Genomic DNA, 22928 nt, shown 5'->3' on the forward strand with positions numbered 1-22928 from the left:
TTCCTACCTCTCCTGTTATAACAAAAAAATTTCAGTGTCTCTTAACTTGGCTGGGTTTTTTTTTCCCTAGGGATGCAAGGGGCATGACACCATTTATGTCAGCAGTTAGTGGCCGGGCATATCCTGCTGCAATTACAATTCTAGAAACTGCACAGAAAATTGCTAAAGGTACACCAGTTTCAGTAATTATTAGTGTGTGATTTCCTTCTAAGGTTTGGCATGTGTGCAGGCTCGTTATTAACAGCGGGGGTTTTGTGTCAAATTACACGTGCTTGAGCAACTGGTGATGGTGGTAAAACACCTCTTTCCAAAACACTATATATTGCTGCATGCTTTGGAAATCTTGCTATTATGGAGTATCTTCCTCTTTTGCAGTGGGTGTATTATGATAGATTTCTATGAATATTATTGCTTTTGTGTTCTTTATAGTCTTTTCAGCATTTCATTGCTTTACAAATATCAGGGGATTAAGGTACTGTTTTTCAGTAGCACAAGGGTATCATCTGGAGTTTTCTTTAAATTGGAAAAAATGGATGTGATAAAGCAGTATGCCAAGCTGGATTCTCTTCCTGAAAAGACTTCTGTGCAAACACATTTTCTGATTCTCTTTTGATGTTGGTATTTAATTGTTCAAGAGAAGTATGTAAAGTTGAACTTCAGCAGAAACTTAAGCAGATTAGAACTGTGGTGTGACAAGATCTGTAGGACTGTGTGTATTCCTTATAAGATTATTGCCCATAAATTATTATTTAATCCTTCAGAATGGTGATCCACTGAATTGATCAGAATATCAGCGAATTTAAAACTGTGGAAGAGTTGGTGGATGTATTTTTCCGTCAGGAATTTGTAGCAGCTTCTGTAAGAAATACGTGTAATGTGACAAGCAGAAATCTTTTGCAAAAAACTGTGACAGAGACTTTATTCAAACTTCTAATCCTGCGTGGGATTTTGTAATGGCAAACATCTGTCAAGTATGGGTTCTGTTAGTGGGGTTTTGTTATTTTTTGGGGGTTGTTTTTAACACTGGTATTCTGTTGTTCTTTTAGCTGAAGCAACTTCCAGTGAAAAAGAAGATGATGTATTTATGGGGATGGTTTGTCCTTCTGGTACAAATCCAGATGACTCTCCTTTGTACGTTCTGTGTTGTAATGATACATGCAGTTTTACGTGGACTGGTGCAGAACACATCAACCAAGTAAGGCGCTTTTTTTTAAGAAAGTAAATAGGAGTGTGTTTCAACCAAGTATTGTGTTAGTCTACCAATTGAATTTTTAAATTATTAAAGTTGTATTGTTTTAATTACTGTAACTGTTAACTCTGGTATAGTTATAGCCTTGCCTAATTGCTTTGTACTCTCAAAGCTGGCTGTGTTGGTCAGAATTATGGCTGTGTTTGGGTGTGGCTTTTCCCCTCTGTCTGCCTTTGGCAAAAATTCTGATGGAGACAACTCTTTGAAAGCACTGAACATTCTAACAACAAAGTTTCACTTTATAGAATTGACTTACTTCTAAGTGAAGATATCAGTTTGAACAAGTGCAATTTTATTGTAACCTGAAATGCTGTGAGATTGCAAGCACTGTGGGGAGAAAACTATCCATAATTTTTATATTTTTTTTAGGATATATTTGAATGCCGAACATGTGGCCTATTGGAATCTCTTTGTTGTTGCACAGAATGTGCAAGGGTCTGTCACAAAGGACATGACTGCAAGTAAGTATGGTGTTCTGTTTCTTATAATTAAATGACTGTGTTGTGGTTTCATTTGTTTACTGACAGTTAATAGTTTTTTTTCCTTGGATGAAGTATTCAGATATTAGAGAACAGAAGATTAATAAAATATTTAATATATCTTTTTTTCCTTCTGCTCTGTAAGTTTTATTTTATGGGTAAGAATTGAACAAGTAATGGGAAGCAGTCTTGTACTTTTCAATTTGCAGGGTTTAGAGTAAATGAGTAATTCTGACACCCTCAAAGTGCTTAATATTCTAAGAATTACGTATCTAAATAATACCATGTTTTTATTCTGGGTGCCTCCGTGAGTTTTCCGAAGCCAGTGAATCCCAATGACAGATCATTCTTGTAAACTTTCAGAAAGAAGTGTAGCATATTAATCTCTAAGATCAACTGTAATAAAAGGAAAAGTGAGCAGGCAGTCAAATGAACAGTCAAGATGTGTCCAATCAACCTGGCCAAAGCTTTGAAGCTCCAGATGTTTTGTGCCACTGTTACAGGGTATAAATGTTACAGCATATTAATATCCTAGCTATAATAGGCTAACGAATAAAACTATAAAGATATTCTTGGCGTTGTAACAATTACTGAGATTTTACTGCAAGTTGTGAGGACTTCCAACTTAACTTTCTTGGCTGGAGGCTCTTTTGGGGAAGAATAAATGTTCCTGGATGAGTTTACAAAGGTACTATGAAAAGCTCTATAGTGAAGCTGCCCTCTGAAAACGAGTGTAGGAAACAAGAATGGCAAATGTCAAGTGTTGCCACATACAAACTGCATTTCTCTTTTAAGCTAGGTTTTGGCATCTTGCTATTATAATAAACAAAAACCTTGCCTTCAGCCTGTGTAGAAAATATTTGTTGTATTACTGAACAGTGTTGCAGTTCACCTTTTCTGTTTTTGTAGGCTCAAACGAACATCTCCAACAGCCTACTGTGATTGCTGGGAAAAGTGCAAGTGTAAAACACTAATTGCTGGACAGAAGTCTGCTCGCCTTGATCTCCTTTACCGCCTGCTGACCACCACAAATCTAGTTACCATGCCAAATAGCAGGCAAGTTTGTATTTGCAATGACCAGGGCAGAATAATTTTTATGATTTTTAAATGCGTGTTATATCTCCACTAATCAATGTTTCATTACAGGGGAGAACATCTGCTGCTGTTTTTAGTACAGACAGTTGCCAGGCAAACTGTGGAACACTGCCAGTACAGACCACCTAGAATTAGGGAAGATCGTAATCGTAAAACTGCAAATCCTGAAGGTAAAAGCAGTTTTAGTGAAGTAAATGGCAAATTCCGTATTTCAGCACATCTTCCTTACATTGCTTTTTATCTCTTTAGATTCTGATATGCCTGATCATGATTTAGAACCTCCTCGTTTTGCCCAGCTTGCTTTGGAACGTGTTTTACAGGACTGGAATGCACTGAAGTCCATGATCATGTTTGGCTCCCAGGAAAATAAAGACCCGTGTGTATTTACCCATAGTTGTCAATGTAAAGTTTGATCTGAAATTTGAGACCTGCTGACTTATATAAAATTTATTTCCTTTCTTTTTGTTTTTTCCAAGTCTTAGTGCAAGCAGTAGGATAGGTCATCTTCTGCCTGAAGAACAAGTTTACCTTAATCAGCAAAGTGGAACTATTCGCTTGGACTGTTTTACACACTGCCTTATTGTCAAGTGTACAGCAGACATTTTGGTACGCACTCAGCCATGTTTTGATAGATTTTCTGAATAATGTGGTATTATAGTGTATCTCAGGTGATACGCTTGGAGACCAATTGGAAAATAACTTCAAGTTAGTTATATTTTTGTGAATTTATACTGTTATAACTGTGGTCTCCCTTTGTATCTTAATCTGTCTTGTTTCATGCTTCTAAATCACACACCATTATTGGGTTGTAATGACCTGTTTCTGCAGCTCTTAGATACTTTGCTGGGTACTCTGGTAAAAGAATTACAAAACAAATATACACCAGGACGCAGAGAAGAAGCTATTGCTGTTACAATGAGATTCCTGCGTTCTGTGGCAAGAGTGTTTGTCATTCTTAGTGTGGAAATGGCTTCCTCCAAAAAGAAAAAGTAAGTGGTTTGTGGTGTTTGTGTGCTGGCTGTGGTGGTTTGGGGTTTTAAAATTATTTATTTAATAGTATTTATTCTCTTATTAAATGAGGTGATAAAAATCAAGCATAGGCAGAAACATCTGAATTAATTTGCAGTCTGTAGGCAGCATTGTATAGAAAAGTGCAAACCTCAAGATAGCACAATAGCTGCTACTATGTCATGTAGCTTTTTAATATAACTCTTGCTAAACTTACTTGCTTGTTCATACTGTTTAAAACATTAGGATTTTTGGAAGTGGGTTTTTTTAACATGTTAAAATTACAACCTATGTTTGTCAGTAACTGATATAGATATCCAGCCTTAGTCAAGAGTTACTGAATGACAAATATTTTTAACTGACTTGAGTAGCGGTGTGTACTGTTACTATATACACATGAATGTATATATCAGTTAAAGAAAATAGTTGTGACACTTTGGGGGGAAAAAGTAATTGATATGGCCATAAATGTTTTTGGAAAAGAAGACATATTTGACCTTTATTTTTCCGTATTTTTTTTCCTAGCAATTTTATTCCACAGCCAATTGGAAAATGTAAACGTGTATTTCAGGCATTATTGCCCTATGCTGTTGAAGAATTGTGCAATGTAGCAGAATCTCTAATTATTCCAGTCAGGATGGGAATTGCACGCCCTACAGCACCCTTTACTCTTGCTAGCACTAGTATAGATGCCATGCAGGGAAGTGAAGAACTGTTTTCTGTGGAGCCTCTGCCACCCAGACCATCATCTGACCAGTCTAGCAGGTAAAATTCGCTGAAGCTCACTATTTGTTCCTTTCAAAGATTTGTTAAAGGTGGTTTTGTTTAGGGCTTTTGTTAGCTTTTCATTAACAGAAGTATGGTCAGGCTTCTTATTCTGGCCAAGCATTTTAGAAGTACTTTCCTACTGACAGATTTAGGTTCATAGTGGTGTCCAGAGGCCCAAATTACCTTTTTGGGGTTTGTTTATTTGTTTGTTTGTTGTTTTTTTTTTTTTTTTTTTTTGAAGTTCTAGTCAATCTCAGTCATCCTACATCATAAGAAATCCTCAGCAAAGACGAATCAGCCAGTCGCAACCAGTTCGTGGCAGGGATGAAGAACAAGATGATATTGTTTCAGCAGATGTGGAAGAGGTCAGTTTTCTTTTTTTAATTATTTTTTTTTCTTCTCAGTATGGCACATAATGCATTAGCACATGCTTTATGTCTGAACCAGAAATTCATGCAGCAAGAGCTCTGATTTGCAAAAGATACTGAGAAATACTTCATGAAGTCCTGCCATGCCATAAGTATTTTGTTTTAACAGCTTTGTAGTAATTGTTTTGTATTCAGCAATATTTAGTCATTTCAGAGTATAGTAAGTGCCTTGCATTTGACAGAATTACAGTATGATTTAGAATACTAATAAATACATTTGTAACTTCCTTTATATATAAATTTATACTATGTTATAACTACCTGTTAAAACAGTTTTTTAAGTTTTTTAGCACATATTGGTATTACTTAGGCTCTGTTAGAGATCTAGAGGGTCTTTTTACCAGGATGGTAGCTCTTCAATATTTAGAAACTAATTCTAGATTTTGTAGTCAGTTTTACCCTTTTGGCATTAAAATCTAATGTCCTAGGCTGTGTTTTATTTGTGGGCCTGATGGTTTGGTTTTTTTTTCTCCACAATACTGTGGATTGTACAGCCACGTACAACTACTGTGGCTGTGACTTCATTTTCTGTTTGTCTCAATTAAATTCTGAGGCCACCTTTCTTAGATGTGTTTTTTGTTTCTTAGTTTTTAAATCAAATTTCGCACTGAGTTTTTGAAAATATTTAGATTATCTCTGATAGAGAAGATATTCTAGGATAAAATTCAAATGCTCTTGCCAGGTTGAGGTGGTCGAAGGGGTAGCTGGTGAAGAAGATCATCATGATGAACAGGAAGAACATGGTGAAGAAAACGCTGAAGCAGAAGGACAGCATGACGAGCATGATGAAGATGGTATGTGTAATGTACATCATGCACATTACTGCTTGGATGAGCAAACTGCGTCAAAAACAACACGCATCTTTGGAGTAACCAACGATAATTATTTGAGAGACTTGCATGAGTAGAGAGAATCCAAGGGTTTCAGACTATACATCTTACAAAAGGAGATGAGTAATATAGATAACTTGTAGTAGGCAAGTACATGAACACTTTTATTTTTCTCTTTCTGCACAAGGAGAAAATATTAAGGTACCAAAGGATTAAAAAAAAAAAAAAAAAAACCAAAAATGCAAATGTTGTTGTATGCTTGGTTAACAATATGCGTTTTGCCTTCTGTATTTGCTGCTGTAAAATGTAGTTGACATAAACTACTTGAAGGACAAAAAGTAATAGCCTAGCTCTTGTATGGCTAATGATAAAATAGTGGCTATGGTAGATGTGTTCTCAAAAGTGACCTGGTTCATGGTGAACTAGTTTTCAAGCCGATCAGAAAATCTTAAATTACGGTTCAATATTTTGTAGACAGAATTAATCCATTATGTATGAAAATTCTTGCCATTAATATGACTTGTCTTGTATTAGTTTGGGATTAGATGGCCCAAAGCTATGAACAAAAAGAAAAAAAATGTTCTCTTTGAGACTGCCTTGTGTTTCCAGTCAACCCATTTACAGTACAGGAAATCTGTTTATTTACTTGCTGAGTATTCAGAACATTTAATTCTCAAAACTTAAACTTGTATTTTTCAAATTAAATTAAAATTAAACCTGGATTTTTTTAATTAGATACATTTTTTCAAAAAAGTGTTCAGGTATTCCTTAAACACTCATTTGGAACAGCATATGATTAATTGTCCTAATCCATGTACATGAAGAGTTGTGGAGACTTTTGGTTTGAGTGACTAATTCTGAATCCTTAAAGCCTTAATTTTCAGTGTGTGTGTTGAACGTGTATATGCAATACAGAGTGAGAAGGCCAGGGGTTGCTAATTGCTGGAAAACAAGAAAATATGCTCCAAGTATTGCTCCATGTTTGCACTGCTGTTATGACCTCTCCCTGCATATCCATTAACTTCTGCTGTAGTAAGAAGCTCTGGGTTTTGTATAATATGTCTGATATAAGAAGTCACTACAGTGATTCTATTTTTTTCTCTTTCTTAACATGAAATATTTTATATATTGTTTTTATAGGCAGTGATATGGAGTTGGATTTGCTTGCTGCTGCTGAAACAGAAAGTGACAGTGAGAGTAACCACAGTAATCAGGACAATGCTAGTGGGCGCAGAAGTGTTGTCACAGCAGCTACTGCTGGGTCAGAAGCAGGTACACCACATCATCTTGTGTTTAATCTAGCTGTTTAAATTTACATATTAAGATTGAGTTGTACAGGAAAAAGAAATGTGTTAGTGATTGAATATGCTTTAACAAAGGCAGAACTGGCTTCACCTAAAAAATATTGTTCTTTGCCTTTGGATCTTGACTGTATCCAGCACTCCAGAGCTATACTGGCGAAATATATTTTACAACTTGGTTGGACAGAGCGAGAATTACCTGGTTATGGCATTTTAACAAATACCTTTCCCTTGTAATCTTATTTTCCCTTTCTTTTATTTTTTTTTTCTCTTCACCCAGCTTCTTCCCTCCCACCTCTGACTTCCCCACGTTTTTCCTGTTTTCCCTTTGCTTTTTTATTGCCTGTAATTGTAAGGTACTGCTCAGACTTCTTGGACAAAGATGTACTAAGATGTGGCCTGTCTTTTTTGCTCTTATGGAGCTTCTGCATGGCAATGGCCAGAGATACCATGCACTCTTGTGAAGTGAAATGCTTTTACTGATTTTTAGTGTAGAAGTTAGATGTGATTTAAAACAAAACACAAAACCTGACCAATCATTTAAAGGCTTTTTGAAAACAACTGTTCTATTGTCCAGTTTGGAAGGATAATTTTTAGAATTTGTTGCCTGGAGGCAGAATCAGTGAAGAATTTTCAAATCAAATTATTTCTTAATTTATCTTTTGAAATGTAAGTAATCTTACTGCTTTTTAATGAAATTTATGGAAAAATAGCAGTATGTTATAAAGGTAATTTATTAAAGATTTTCAGTAGTCGTACTTGAACTTTTTTAGTACATGTGGGTTTTTTCATGGAAAAAGTTTACACTGCTGACATGATATGTGTATATGTGCAGAGATGTGTAGTTGTCAGTTACTGCTTATTTTCTTTGACAGGAGCTAGCAGTGTTCCAGCATTTTTTTCCGAAGATGACTCTCAATCAAATGATTCTAGTGACTCTGATAGCAGCAGCAGTCAGAGTGATGACATAGAGCAGGAGACCTTCATGCTTGATGAGCCTCTGGAACGAACCACGAATAGCTCACATGCCAATGGTGCTGCCCAAGCTCCCCGTTCCATGCAATGGGCTGTACGTAGTACCCAAAACCAGAGGACAACTAGCACTGCTCCTTCTAGTACGTCAGCCCCAGCAGGCAAGTCTGAGTAAAATGCATGCATGAATGTCAGTTAACTCTGGCTTGCTTCCTTCCTCTGTTTTTGTTTGTTCTCTTAAGGATGAAATCTTGTCTCTTAGAAGGACAGTTCTGACTTATCTCAACTGTTCCAGTTCTGGTTTTGAATTTGTAAAAAGGAAGGATCTGTTGTAGTTCTGAAGAAGATATGAGCACGCTTACTGTAGCTAGTAATTCTTTGCTAGTTACAGTTGTGATGTTAGTAGTATTTACAAGATTATTTCTGGAAATGTTCCTGATATCAGTCAACACAGAAAATAAATTCATTAATGTCATACCTTCTTTTATGTTTAGCAAGTTCAGCGGGCTTGATCTACATTGATCCATCAAACCTACGTCGAAGTGGTACCATCAGTACGAGTGCTGCAGCAGCAGCTGCAGCGCTTGAAGCCAGCAATGCAAGCAGCTATTTAACATCTGCAAGCAGTTTAGCAAGAGCATACAGTATTGTGATACGGCAGATATCTGATCTGATGGGTCTGATTCCCAAGTACAATCATCTAGTATACTCCCAGATCCCAGCTGCAGTGAAGCTGACTTACCAAGATGCAGTTAATTTGCAGGTAAGAAAATCCAAATCTTTTTAGAGAAACATAATTTCAATACATTTGGAGTTTTTAGGTAAAATCATAGAATTGTTGAGATTGAAAGTGACCTCTGAAGATTGTCTAGTCCAAATTCCCTACAGTGTCAACAGGAGAAGGCTGCTTAGGACTGTGTCCAGTTAAGTTTTTAATATCTCCAAGGATGTGGAGACTCCACAACTGCTCTGGGCAACCTGTTAAGTGACAACTCTCAGTAAAAAAGTTTTTTCTTGAGTTTAAATGGACTTTCCAAGTATTTCAATTTGTGCCTATTGCCTCTTATCCATTCACTGGATATCACTGAGAAGTCTGGCTTTGTATACCTTATACCTGTTTATCAGCTATTTATACACACTGGTAAGATTTTCCTGAGATTGTTTCTTGAGTCTAAACTGTCCCAGCTCTCTCAGCCTCTCCTCATATGAGAGAGAGTGTAGGCTGAAGTAGCTGTAGTTACTCATTCCATTAAATTGTTCATATTTCATATATGTGTACTCTTTCAAAAAGGAATTTGTTAGGGGCTTTTTTTCCAACTACATCTGACTGCTATCTAATAGTGAAATCAGGATTGACTGCTTTGGATATATTAGTGACCTCTACTAGAGGTCTTCTGCTCTGTTCTTTTTGACATGAAGTATTGAGTCTATAAAAGAAGAAACTTAGTAAGGCCCAAATAATTAAAGGAGATAAAAGATTGGTACGGGTAAACGTACTGTTCGCTGTCCCTTCTTTCAGGGACGTGATCATCCTTTCCCTGTTTTTTGGTACAGTGCTCTTGACTGTCAGTTTTTGAAAATATATGTAAAAATGCGTCTTTAGAGAAAATACGTGAAAGGGAAGACTCTTACCTGGCGTGTGTAGAAAGAAGTTTCAGAGACTAACAACAGAGGAGGAACTTCAGTGTGTTCAGAAAGTATGTATCAACTTGCATGTGGGCATAGTGTATAGAGTGAAATCATCTGTACTGAACTTAGTACAAGAATCAGCTGTCAGAATAATACCACTGCTTTGGGGAGCCCAAGAAATCAAGTGATGCTGTTTTCTGTTAGCAGCCCTGTGTGCTGGGATGTGAAAACCAGATGGCAATATAATTACTTGTAATTGTGCTATAAAGTATTTATATGGCTCTATTTTCACAGTGCAATGGAAGAAAAAGGCTTCTGATTTGGGAGAGGAACACTACAAAGATATTCTGGGATCAAACAGTGGGGGAAATATGGAGGGAAAGAAATAAGAGCATAGTTTTATTATGGAGGAGGCTAAAATCAGTTTCTGTTCAGGAGATTCTTTGCCACATGAGTACACAAGACAGCTGTCCAGCTCAGGCAGCAAGAGATTTGTATTAGAATGTGAAAGCTTGACAGCAGAGGTCTCATTTGGATACAAAAGTGGTTTTGAGACAGCATTTTGTTAGTTTAGTGGATACAAGGACATTCAAAGTGTGAGGGATGTTTTTGAAAACCAGAATATAGAGGAATGAAGAAAGCAGACTGATGTTGGATACAAAAACAACCCACATGTCAATGGAGTTAGCAAATGGCAGGAAAAGCAGGCTCCAGAGTCAGTATTGGGAACAGGTAAAGAAGAGAGTGGACCAGGAGGAGATGTTTGTATGCAGCCATAGATCTCTATGGAGGTCTTAACTTTGTTGACTTCACTGAGTAAGTTGCAAGGGCTGAGGAATGGTGAAGGATGTGGCTAGTGAATGCCATGGCAGGATGAGGGCTGTAAAAGCTTCTAGAAAGTCAGGAATTGGACCAAAATCCCCAAGATGTGTGCACCTGGGAGGTGCTGGGTGGCCGTAAGGTGAGGAGTAGAATTGATGCCCAAAAGGGGGAGAGGCATGGTGAGAATGCTTTATAGACACCAAGGTACTAAGTGATGAAAGCTGCATACCACTACAGTGAGTCAACAGTCTCAATAGAGCTTCTGGAAAGTGGTCATTCTTGAATGTGGTTTTATAGCTTGTTTGTAGAGGATTGGGTGTAACTGTAAAAGCCATGGTGAAGACTTATGTTGGGGTTGCATTCTCATCATCTGGTTCTATTGTTTGCAAAATGCATTAAATCTCATTTTCTATAGAATTACGTAGAAGAAAAGCTTATTCCTACTTGGAATTGGATGGTTAGTATCATGGACTCTACTGAAGCTCAGCTGCGTTATGGTTCTGCGTTAGCATCTGCTGGTGATCCTGGGCATCCAAATCATCCTCTCCATGCGTCTCAGAACTCAGCCAGAAGGGAAAGGATGACAGCCCGGGAGGAAGCTAGCTTAAGAACACTCGAGGGAAGAAGGTATGAAAATAGTTTGATCACTGCATGCAATATGAATTACCAGCTTTACAGTCAAATCTTCTTGTTCGCTGACATTTTAGGAATCTAATTTTGAAATCATAGAATTATTAAGGTTGGAAAAGACCTCTAGGATCATAAAGTCCAACCGTGAACCCAACACTAATGTGGCACTTCAGGGCATGGTTCAAGAGACATGTCTAGGTGTTTTTTTAAAATACTTCCAGGGATGGTGACTCCACCACCTCCCTGGGCAGCCCATTCTAATGCCTGACAACCCTTTTGGTGAAGAAGTTTTTCCTAATATACAACCTAAACTTCCCCTGGCGCAGCTTGAGGCCATTTCCTCTCATCCTATCGCTTGTTACTAGGGAGAAGAGACCGACCCCTGCCTCGCTACAACCTCCTTTCAGGTAGTTGTAGAGAGCGATAAGGTCTCCCCTCAGCCTCCTCTTCTCCAGACTAAACAACACCAGTTCCCTCAACCTCTACTCATAAGATCTACTCTCCAGACACTTCGTGAGCTTCATTGCCCTTCTCTGGTCACACTCGAGCACCTCATGTCCTTCTAGTACTGAGGGACCCAAAACTGAATACAATATTCGAGGTGTGGCCTCACAAGTGCTGAGTACAGGGGCACGATCACTTCCCTGCTCCTGCTGGCCACACTATTCCTGATACAAGCCAGGATGCTGTTGGCCTTCTTGGCCGCCTGAGCACACTGCTGGCTCATGTTCAGCCGGCTGTCAACCAACACCCCCAGGTCCTTCTCCGCCAGGCAGCTCTCCAGCCACTCTTCCCCAAGCCTGTAGAATTGTATGGGGTGGTTGTGACCAAAGTACAGGACCCAGCAGTGTAGTTACTTTCTTCATTTTGGTTGGCTTCCTGTGTTGTTGTTGCCCTTTGGTTTATTCTGATGTACTAGATTCATCTCGAGTATTAACTCTTTATAATATATTGCACCTGACCTGCTTACAGTAAAGCATAAAAGTATGATGGTTACTCTTACTATTACACTGTTTGGGGGCGGGGGGGGGGATGTTGAGTTTTTACATCTATATTTCAAATATAGAGACTAATACATAAAAGATGCATTCTATTGTGACGCCTAATCTCTCTGTATTCAATCCTTTTCTTTCACTAGACGAGCTACTTTACTCAGTGCCCGTCAGGGAATGATGTCAGCACGTGGTGACTTCCTGAACTACGCACTGTCTTTGATGCGTTCTCACAACGATGAGCACTCAGATGTTCTTCCTGTTCTAGATGTCTGTTCATTAAAGCACGTAGCATATGTTTTTCAAGCTCTTATTTATTGGATTAAAGCAATGAATCAACAGACAACATTGGATACTCCTCAGCTGGAACGGAAAAGGTATTGTGGCTGACTCACAGAAAAAACTACTTTTGCAGAAGTGGCGTACACCCTTTTGTTTCATTCATTGACGTTGTTACTCAGCAACTCATAAAAATACATACATATACCTACATATCTATGTGCCTGTGTGTGTAGTAACATGCATATTATAAAAGGAACTTATGTGTGTGTGTTTGATTGATTAAGCCTGTTGCGTTATCCTATTCAAATCTTTTTATGCTGATTGCTGTAAAAGGTTTTCTTACCACTAAAACTTGAGTTTGATTCTTAACTCCAAGGCAGTGCCTCTAAAAGATGTACTCAGGACAATTTCTCAGCTGGAAAATGCAACCTGCTCCTCACAGTAAACATGAGAACAACTTATTTAGAATTCTGTCAAATTTAGTAAGAATGACATGGAAGAAAATGTCGAAGTCTGGTATGATGGGCTTAGTAGTTCTGTTTTCCATTTGGTTGTGGATATTTGATACTTACCTGATGGTTTAAAGCACAGTAGGGAAATAATAGCTGAAAATGTCCTTAAGTTGAAAATCCACGCGACTTCAACTATAGCATTTTACAAGGTGCGTTTATTACTTTTTTAAATGTTGCGAGAGGTTTTTAGAGATGTTCTTTGTTATGAAATGGCAATTAATGATCATAGAAGGGTCCACATGTTGGTAGCATACACCACCTATTCCCATTTCTTACTAAGTTTTGAGGTAATGTACCTGAACAGTCCTAGTCAACAGTTAAATAAATGCAAATCTTTGCCCCTTCCTGCCTCTAATTTTGAATAGCATAGGTCAAACTTAGCTTTTCCTTTTCTCTACAAATTAGTAACTGTAAAATACGAGGTATTGATATTTTAGATATATATTGGACTATGCTTTAATTCCAATGTTATGTGCAATACATCTTGGTAATGTAAGGCTAGTTATGACCCCAAAATGTATACCAGAGGATGTTGTTGGCAACATTATTTTCCTCACAAGTAGGGATGATTTAATACGGTAACTGATGAGTGTTTTGCCAGCTGACTTGAGTAGGTAGACCTGTGGCTTTAAGCCTTTTCCATGAGATAAAGGATTTCTGGAATCTTCTTTGTCCCCCAAAATCCACATATTTAAATCTGTCAAATAACTGTTCATCGAAGAATTACAAAATTCCTATGACATTATTATAAAACTACGAAAGCCTAGACCTTTTCAGTTAAAGGGGAGTGGTTCAAATTCAAACAGTCAGTTGCTTCTGTTAGATGACATTTTAGTAGCCAGGATGAACTTAAATTTTATCGGCCTTCATCTAGTTTCAGAACGTATTTCACAATGTACAGACTGACAGAAATTAATACTAATCGAAGTTCTTGATCCTTTTTATGATAGAGTGAGATCCTTTTCTTCAATACGCAGCTTGCAGACTTACCTTCTGAAGTGTGATTAGTGACATTGCTTTTATAGGACTAAGCATTTTCTACACCAGTAAATTCTAGAACAGTATTGCCTTACATATTTCTTCCACTAATGCAAGGTTCCTATATTTTTTTTTTATATTGACATAGTCTTTAAAAACAAGCGTACCTATCACTGTCTGAAGCTGTAAGTCTTTAGATTAAACATGGTAGGCGGCCAAATGGCTGTAAGGGTAACTGCAGGCAATGCAGTGAGTATATAATGAGAGGTACGCTACAGTGCTTTGATTTTAAAGTGAGGTCGTTCTTGTTATGTATAACTCTCAAGTACGTTTACTGGTTACACTCTTGCTTTTATTGATTGCTACAAATATAAATGTTTTGCCTAACGTTTTCTTCAAGAGGATTGACTCTCTTTTTTTCTTCCTTTCTCTCTTGGGGTTTTTTTTCCCCTTTTAAGAACTCGGGAACTTTTGGAACTGGGTCTTGACAACGAAGATTCAGAACATGAAAATGATGATGACACCAATCAAAGTTAGTATACAGAAACACTTCTGTAGTACGCCAAAATGTGACACTCTCTTAGTGTTCTTTCCCCTTTAGCTAGCTGAGACTTTGAATAAATTTTGCTACTTGTGTATGTTACACTAAAGTTGCGTTTTAGTAAGATTTTCTTACCATTGTTACTTCACCAAATTTCTCTGCCATTGCCTGTTGTCATTTCGGTGCCCTCTTTTTGTCTACTTTCTTTCTAAACTGCAGAACTCATGCCCTTACTTACCATTCTACACAATGACAGAATTTAAAATTTGAATCAGAGTTAAACTGATTTTTTTGATCTTGATGAAACTGCTGCTGAAAATGGTAGAATATATACTCTATACTAAGTACACATAGTGTAGGCGTGCATCTTCAACGAAGTTAGTTACAGTAAAAAGAGTAAAAGTGATGATTAAGCAACTTAATAAAAATACGGGATTTGTGGAAGCATCCTATATAAGCATTAAATTTGCAGAGATGCTTCTCCAGTCAGATAGCTAAGAGGGAAGCGTATTAATTTTTGGTATTTTAAATCCTTTGCTTTTATCACTGAAAATTGAATTGAAATCTTCTGATACTTAGGTGCTACACTCAATGACAAAGATGATGACTCCCTTCCAGCAGAGACTGGCCAAAACCATCCATTTTTCAGACGATCAGACTCTATGACGTTCCTCGGCTGCATTCCACCCAATCCTTTTGAGGTTCCTCTGGCAGAGGCCATCCCCCTGGCAGACCAGCCCCATCTATTACAGGTGACATCAGATATGGTGTTCTGGAAGAAAAATGCAGTTTGCTTTTTCATTTCTAACTGAAGTATATTATTTACCCAGAATGCTTTTGTTAATTTTCAGCCAAATGCTCGCAAAGAAGATCTGTTTGGCCGACCAAGTCAGGGTCTGTATTCATCTTCTGCCAACAGCGGGAAATGCTTAGTGGAAGTCACAGTGGATAGAAACTGCCTTGAGGTAGGTTTAAAGGTTTTATTACTTTAAACAATAGGGTAATTTAAGCTAGTATCTTCATTCCTTAAAAAGGCACTTTAACGTTTTCAGAGAGGATTTTAAGAACCTTTCAGAGTGATAATTTAAAAGCCCAGTAAGCATGAAAACTTGGACTTTTCTTTATGAAAAGTATGCTTAATTTTTTTTAAATGTAGGAACTTTTATGGTTACTGATTTATAGCAGATTTCAGGCAATGTTTTTAAAGGCTGCGGTACCATCCCAAGTGAATTTTGAAATGCCAATTATATAATTATTTGTGATAAAAAGAATTAAGTCTTTCTTTAGCCCAGTAGATTTGACTTGCCTACAGACTGAACATTATATGGTAAGCATACGAAATGCAAACATAAAGTGGGAAAATGGTTTTTCTTATTTGTTGAAATGATTGAGGTTACAGTGTTTTTAACAGGTCAGTTACAATGCTCACTTTTATGTGGCTTAAAAATTATATGTGTCCTGAAAAAGCCTTCTTAGACTGCTTTGAAAGTGCAATTAAATTTTACTTCTCCCTGTTTAGGTTCTTCCAACTAAAATGTCTTATGCAGCCAACTTAAAAAATGTTATGAGCATGCAAAATCGGCAAAAGAAGGAAGGGGAGGAACAAAACGTGCCTACAGAAGAATCTGAGAGTTCAAAGCCAGGGCCTTCAGCTCATGATCTTGCAGCACAACTGAAAAGCAGCTTGTTGGCAGAGATAGGATTGACAGAAAGTGAAGGGCCACCTCTCACATCTTTCAGGTAGTTTGAGTTAAAAATTACTTTATGAAATATTACTGAACTGATAAAAGGATATTTGGGACTCTGAAAGGTCTTCTAAATTAAAATGGGTAGCTTGCTTTAGCTTATTGTTTGTGTTTGATACCTTTTAAAAGGAACAGCTGAACAGTCTTCAGAGGTCTGTGCAAACTGTAGTAAAAGTCCTTTATGACCTGACTTCCTGCTGCATGCCTGCTATGATGTCCTGGGTAGCTAAGTTTAAAAATTGGAATTGATAGCTTGCCATCTGTGTCTCATGATACTGACCACACTTTATGCAGTTAGGGATTGAACTGCCCTCACTTTGAATTTTAGCTTTTTTTTTTTAAAAAAATAATGTCTTTATTGAAGGGAGACCAATAACAGTGAATTCCCTGTAGCAGCGAAGTTACATGGTCTGAGAGTTATTTCTCTCTGGAAGCAAGACTTGTGCTTCAGCTGAAACTAAGCAGCTTCATGTGCTTTTGTCCACAAACTTACTGTACTGTGTGGTTTTTTTATCAGTAACAAAGAACTTATTTGAAGGCAGAGGCTAAGAAAAAGCAGAAGTACACAAAATGTGTCTGAAATTTAACTTCATTTTGCTTGTCTGTCACTTTTTTCCCCTCCTTCTGTCAGGCCACAGTGTAGCTTCATGGGCATGGTTATATCTCATGACATGTTGCTGGGACGTTGGCGCCTTTCTTTAGAGCTGTTTGGTAGAGTATTCATGGAAGATGTTGGCGCAGAGCCTGGATCGGTATGTATTGCCCAGTGTAAGGACAATTCCTCTTACAACTAAATTGTGAATGTCCCCCATTATTCTGATTTTGGGTTTTGTTTCTTTGTTTTTTATTCTAAGATCTTGACTGAACTAGGTGGCTTTGAAGTAAAGGAATCAAAATTCCGCAGGGAGATGGAAAAACTTAGAAACCAGCAATCCAGGGATTTAACGTTGGAGGTAAAAAATGTTAGTCTGTCTTCTGAATTTGTTTTCATTAAAAGGAATTACCGCACATTGCAGTAACTTGATAGAAGTTGTATTTCAGAGTCTGCAAGCAGGTGTCTTAAAGCTTACTTTGTGAGTTGTGTGTTGCAATTACTCTGTAGTTTTTCACAGTCTAATTGGTATTCTCTGAGCCTACGCAGAAGTGTCCAGAAAATTCCTGTGAAGCTGAAATTGTCTCAGTATGATGATTGGTAAAGAAAAGACAACTTTTTTGTGTTTTTACTAGGTCGATCGAGACAGAGATCTTCTAATTCAGCAGACCATGAGGCAGCTCAACAATCATTTTGGTCGCAGGTGTGCTACCACTCCGATGGCTGTACACAGGGTAAAAGTTACTTTTAAGGATGAGCCAGGAGAAGGCAGCGGTGTAGCACGAAGCTTTTATACTGCTATTGCACAGGCTTTTCTGTCAAACGAGAAACTGCCAAATCTAGATTGTATTCAGAATGCCAACAAGGGCACCCATACAAGTAAGTGTGATGCACAGCAGTTAATCTACAAATAACATTCATAAAAGCCTTGGATGCTTTTTTACATTGAAATACTTGGCATTGTCTCAGAAATTTCTCTGGGTAGCTCAGTGTTGGAACAGTGAAAATTGTGCATGTTACTTCTCTGAGGCAAGGAAATGGCTTTTTTTCTGCTTTCAGAAGCAGGAAGCTCTTGGTTTTTTCTTGAAACAAGAGTCTGCTTTAGGTGTTCTCAGCTTTTTGAGTATCTTTCTCTCCAGTAGGTAATAATTGCCAAGATTTTAGCTAGTAAGAGCTTATACATTGTAATATGACTGCTCCATCTAGCTTGTCACAAATACATTTTAATGTTTTTGAAAGTATATGTAAGCTCTTGAAGTATTTTGGCACTTGTAAGTTGGTACTACCACTTCAGGTTCCTTAAGTTTGGCTGAACACCAATCACTACTTTAAGTGAAGTGGTTCTGTCTCATTGATACCTCTCAAGCTGTCTTCTAAAACTGTGTCCTCCTTACACTGAAACTTAGGTAAGAGAAATATAAAGATGTTTAAGCTTACGAGGTTATTTCCCCTTCAGGTCTGATGCAGAGATTACGAAATAGGGGAGAGAGAGATCGGGAAAGGGAGCGAGAGAGAGAAATGCGGAGAAGTAGTGGCTTACGAGCTGGTTCTCGGAGAGATAGAGATAGGTAAGTGATATTTTTTTAATTTGTTGGAGACACTTTGTCAAATAGAATAATTTCCTGGGTTTTCTTTGGGAAATATACTTTTACTTCCTCAAATTAAAGGTTGGTTGTCTCTTTCAGGAGCAATTTACAGGGTAATTTCTTGAAATTCAATATATACTTTAATTCCTTAATAATTATGCTTATTTTAGCACTAATAGATTATATCTCAACAGCATGCTATCAATCTGTCCTGCTAAAACAATAATAAAAACTTGTGTACTGGAATAAAATTGTGAGGTGGTTTAGAAACAACATTGCCGTTGGTGACATATCTAACCGCTGTACCCAAAATACTAGCAGTATTGAAAGCTTTGGTTCATTTTGACTATCTGTTTCTGAATGATTCTCTCCAAGTAGCTATGAGCAACACAACTATTCCAGCATAAAAGCTAATGGTATTTGGAATCTGTGTGCAAATGATACTGTTCCAGAGGAGTTTGTCATATTTCCTCTGAAATGAGTACAAACTGCTGTAATTTTCTTAAGGGACTTTAGAAGACAACTTTCCATTGACACACGGCCTTTTAGACCGGCATCAGAAGGAAATCCTAGTGACGACCCCGACCCTCTGCCAGCACACAGACAAGCCCTTGGAGAAAGACTCTACCCTCGAGTGCAAGCAATGCAGCCAGTAAGACTTACCCATCTAATACATTTAATGATACATAGTTCTTGTCATCTTTCAATTTAAAAATTAATCTCCTTGTCCATTATTATTTAGCATAAGTAAAAATATTTGAACATACGGGGCTGTTTTGATATTCTTTGGCATTTTCATAAGATTTTGTTTCTGTAATTTGTCATTTAGCTTAGGAGGCATCTTGTAATGCATTCTATATTTACAATACTAAAATTTTCATAAAACTGTCTTTGAAAATGAGAGAACTAGAGGAGAATAGTAAGACATATCATTCCTTATCCCCAGGCATTTGCAAGTAAAATCACAGGAATGTTGTTGGAATTGTCCCCTGCTCAGCTGCTTCTGTTACTAGCTAGTGAGGATTCCCTTAGAGCAAGAGTTGATGAAGCAATGGAACTCATTATTGCACATGGCAGGTAAAGTATCAAGGATTTAGATAAGAAATGAAAACTGATTTTATGGCCAAAGCACTTGTACTGTGCTACATCTAACTGATACATGCAACTTATTCCTTGCTTTGTTCTAGATACTTTTCTTTGGACCAGTGACTTGTTGAGACTTTGGTTTAATCTACTCTCTCTGTCTGGCTCCAGAATATGACAGTTCCTTATTGTGAAATTAAATCTGCCTTTTTTCTTTCTTCCCCCCCACCCCTTGTCAAGGGAGAACGGTGCTGACAGTATATTGGATCTTGGCTTGCTAGACTCTTCAGATAAAGTGCAGGTAAAGAAATGTTGAACAAATTAAGTTTTACTTAGGATCCAGTTGTATCAGGTAATTTTAAAAACTTAAGCAACTAGAGCCTTCCTTTATCATGCAAGACAAAGTTCTGTTTAATTATCCTGTAGATAATCTTTTTTTTCTTTCATTCTTTTTTTTCTTTTGAAAAGATTAAGCAGTAATCACTCAAAAGTATAAAATGTTACTACTAGGAAATATAATGGAAATTCTTAACCAATGGCACTTGAATCTTTGGGTCTAGTAGCAAATAGCTTGTTGATGTGTGTCAATAACTAGAAGTAAGTTTGTGAATTGCTATTCTGATTTTCAAAACAGGAAAACAGAAAGCGACATGGTTCCAGCCGCAGTGTAGTAGATATGGAATTAGATGATACAGATGACGGGGATGATAATGCACCACTTTTCTACCAACCTGGAAAACGAGGGTTTTATACACCAAGACCTGGTAAAAACACAGAAGCAAGGCTGAATTGCTTCAGAAACATTGGCAGGTATGCTACTATTAAATTTCTAGTTTGAAAAATTGTAAAAGATGAATATACAAAATACCAGGGAGAGTACCAATGATCCGAGCTGCAAAAACTTTTATTACTTTTATGCTCTGTATCTCTCATGTCAACTGGAGGTTTCTTCTCCTGTTAAATTTTTTATTCTTATCTTTTTTTACAGTCTAGAAGTTTTATACTGCAGTAAAAATGTTTTTGAAATTATATGAATCTATGATTTTCTTTTGGGGATTGATAGGGCTGGAAGGCTAGCTGCAGCTTGAGTCTTAGAATATTTTGACTTTTTTAATGGGATTTTGCTGAAAGATCTCCAGTGTAACTTCTATTGTACCAAAACAAAACCCATTTATTTTCAGAATCCTAGGATTGTGCTTGTTGCAGAATGAACTATGTCCCATCACACTAAATAGACACGTAATCAAAGTTCTTCTTGGCAGAAAGGTAAGTTGAACATAGAAATTTGAATTTCCTTCAGTTACATAAAATCTCAACTTTAAAAACTGCTTTTTTCCCCCCTAACATGCATGTATTGACTAGCAGAGTGGATACTGGAACTGTAAAGATGTCTTTAAATTTAATTTGATGAGTATTAGGGTTTTTTTCATTTCCTAGATTTTGAGCTGAGTAGATCTACTAGAAGTCAGGTATTTGACTAAGATGGAATGATTTGTAATAGGTTAACCTTTGACTCTCATCAGAAACAGCTTACTGTCTCCCCTTTTTCTTTTCCTGAGACTGAAGACTTGAAGAGATAGTGTTGGACAGTACTAGGCCACAGCATCTCAGCTTCCTGAAAAGCGTTTTCCTCAATATTTGGGAGAACTCATTGAATTGAATTGTAATTAAAATTTTGTCTTAGGTGTAGGTATAATTTAATTCAGAGCGATAATTACCTAAACTTTTGGCAAAGATGCTTCTCCACCACACCCTTTGATTTTATTTTTTTTTTCCTTCAGGTTTTTCTTCTTGAATATGTATTCCTTCCAATTAAATGTTGGATACATAAAAGAATATTTTAGTTAGGCTTAGTTTACTTCAGTCAGTAGATAACTTTTCTCTCCGGGCTGATAAAGAACAAAGAAGCAAGGAACTATAGAAAACAGCAGGAAGTAGACACTGGTGTTTGAATTTTTGGAAACTGTGCCATGCAGCTACCAGGCCATCAGCTGTTCAAATGTGTATATACAGCAGCAGTATGTACGCGTTTGAGCGGGAGGGGAACTTTCAGCATTTTGGAGCACTGATGCAAATTGTTTCCAACTTCAGCCAACCTCTGTCAAATCTCTGTTGATCTAGGTGATAAGTAGAAGAATTTGTTTTAAAAAAACCTAGAAATTTTCTTTACCACCTCTATGCCCTTAATAGCAGGAAAGGCTTTACGTACCTATCTTTATGTCCTGCTGACGCACTTCGGTTGAGTATTCTAATGTACCTTCAAAAGCAGGCTGAAAGCAGGAGTTTGACTGCCTTTATTTCCAAGTGTCCGTATGCTTTGTTACTGGGTTATGCACTGCTGTATGCTAGTGCATAGATTAGGCACAGATCATGTAACTTTGAATATATTCTTAAACAACTGGTATGTTTCAAACATACTCTCTTTTTATAGGTGAACTGGCATGACTTTGCCTTTTTTGATCCAGTTATGTATGAAAGCCTTCGGCAACTTATCCTCGCTTCCCAGAGTACAGATGCTGATGCAGTGTTTGCAGCAATGGACTTAGCCTTTGCAATAGACCTGTGTAAGGAGGAGGGTGGAGGGCAGGTAAGCACAGCTAAACCTGTCTCTGTAGTTTCAGAATTCAGCAGCTTTTGTGTGTTGTAGTATATGCATAATCCTTCTCAGATGGCAGAGATAATGTTTTACCGTACCAAGATTCAAATACGGTGTTCTCCTTAGATGCTGAAGTGTGGGTTTTTTCCTTGAAGATGATGCAGAGCCTATCGTAAAGCATAGGGAATCTTCAAAGCTAACCTGTAGTCATAAATTTTGCTTGGTTTTAGAGGGCTATTAGGCAATAAATCACTGTGCAGCATACTGTGGCTGTTGTAATTTCCTGCCCCTCACCTCATTTTTTTCCCCCTGTTAAAATGGTCCTTGTTACTTTGCCACAGGTTGAACTTATTTCCAATGGTGTAAATATACCAGTCACTCCTCAGAATGTATATGAGTATGTCCGGAAGTACGCAGAACACCGGATGTTGGTGGTAGCGGAACAGCCTCTACATGTAAGTCTTTGGTGGAGTGTTTAAAAAATAAAAAAAAAGATAGAAAAAAATTAGTAAGATTTCAGTTAATTCTTTTCTTCATTATGATAGTTCTAATCAGGTTTCTTTTGAAGTCTTGACAGCTTGATTGAAAATATTTTCCTTATTTTAATTTAAAAGCTGTTTATGCAGTACTGTGAAGACTGAGTACTTTGAACAATTTCTCTTTCTTACAGAATGCAAGACAATTTCTTTTAAACTTGGTCTCACTGGTTAAGCATATCTGCTAATTTCTTGAGCTCAAATGGCTCATATCTTCTTGGAATTTTCGCTTTGTATTTTGCAGCTACTTTGTTCTAATAATCTGTTACCTGTT

General features: G+C 37.3%; 1 protein-coding gene across 14 annotated transcripts in view; it reads left to right on the forward strand.

Moving 5' to 3' along the window:
* Positions 1 to 22928, forward strand: part of UBR5 (ubiquitin protein ligase E3 component n-recognin 5) — a 91850-nt gene that overhangs the window by 63014 nt on the left and 5908 nt on the right. For 7 of the 14 annotated variants that reach the window (XM_064442280.1, XM_064442289.1, XM_064442281.1 and 4 more), the window contains 31 exons: positions 71 to 168; positions 1047 to 1195; positions 1619 to 1710; positions 2638 to 2784; positions 2875 to 2993; positions 3073 to 3199; positions 3300 to 3429; positions 3652 to 3812; positions 4357 to 4596; positions 4841 to 4964; positions 5710 to 5821; positions 6998 to 7129; positions 8034 to 8295; positions 8629 to 8893; positions 10997 to 11208; positions 12350 to 12580; positions 14434 to 14507; positions 15096 to 15268; positions 15347 to 15481; positions 16036 to 16256; positions 16893 to 17013; positions 17116 to 17223; positions 17489 to 17732; positions 18310 to 18421; positions 18947 to 19091; positions 19386 to 19516; positions 19763 to 19823; positions 20157 to 20332; positions 20704 to 20788; positions 21954 to 22109; positions 22460 to 22573. In XM_064442280.1, coding sequence (XP_064298350.1) covers positions 71 to 168; positions 1047 to 1195; positions 1619 to 1710; positions 2638 to 2784; positions 2875 to 2993; positions 3073 to 3199; positions 3300 to 3429; positions 3652 to 3812; positions 4357 to 4596; positions 4841 to 4964; positions 5710 to 5821; positions 6998 to 7129; positions 8034 to 8295; positions 8629 to 8893; positions 10997 to 11208; positions 12350 to 12580; positions 14434 to 14507; positions 15096 to 15268; positions 15347 to 15481; positions 16036 to 16256; positions 16893 to 17013; positions 17116 to 17223; positions 17489 to 17732; positions 18310 to 18421; positions 18947 to 19091; positions 19386 to 19516; positions 19763 to 19823; positions 20157 to 20332; positions 20704 to 20788; positions 21954 to 22109; positions 22460 to 22573 — 4657 coding nt within the window. The remainder of the gene's footprint in view (positions 1 to 70; positions 169 to 1046; positions 1196 to 1618; positions 1711 to 2637; positions 2785 to 2874; positions 2994 to 3072; positions 3200 to 3299; positions 3430 to 3651; positions 3813 to 4356; positions 4597 to 4840; positions 4965 to 5709; positions 5822 to 6997; positions 7130 to 8033; positions 8296 to 8628; positions 8894 to 10996; positions 11209 to 12349; positions 12581 to 14433; positions 14508 to 15095; positions 15269 to 15346; positions 15482 to 16035; positions 16257 to 16892; positions 17014 to 17115; positions 17224 to 17488; positions 17733 to 18309; positions 18422 to 18946; positions 19092 to 19385; positions 19517 to 19762; positions 19824 to 20156; positions 20333 to 20703; positions 20789 to 21953; positions 22110 to 22459; positions 22574 to 22928) is intronic. The other 7 variants (XM_064442287.1, XM_064442293.1, XM_064442294.1 and 4 more) reach the window with 5 other exon arrangements.

This window comes from Phalacrocorax carbo, chromosome 2, assembly GCF_963921805.1.
Source record: "Phalacrocorax carbo chromosome 2, bPhaCar2.1, whole genome shotgun sequence".
NCBI lineage: Eukaryota > Metazoa > Chordata > Aves > Suliformes > Phalacrocoracidae > Phalacrocorax > Phalacrocorax carbo.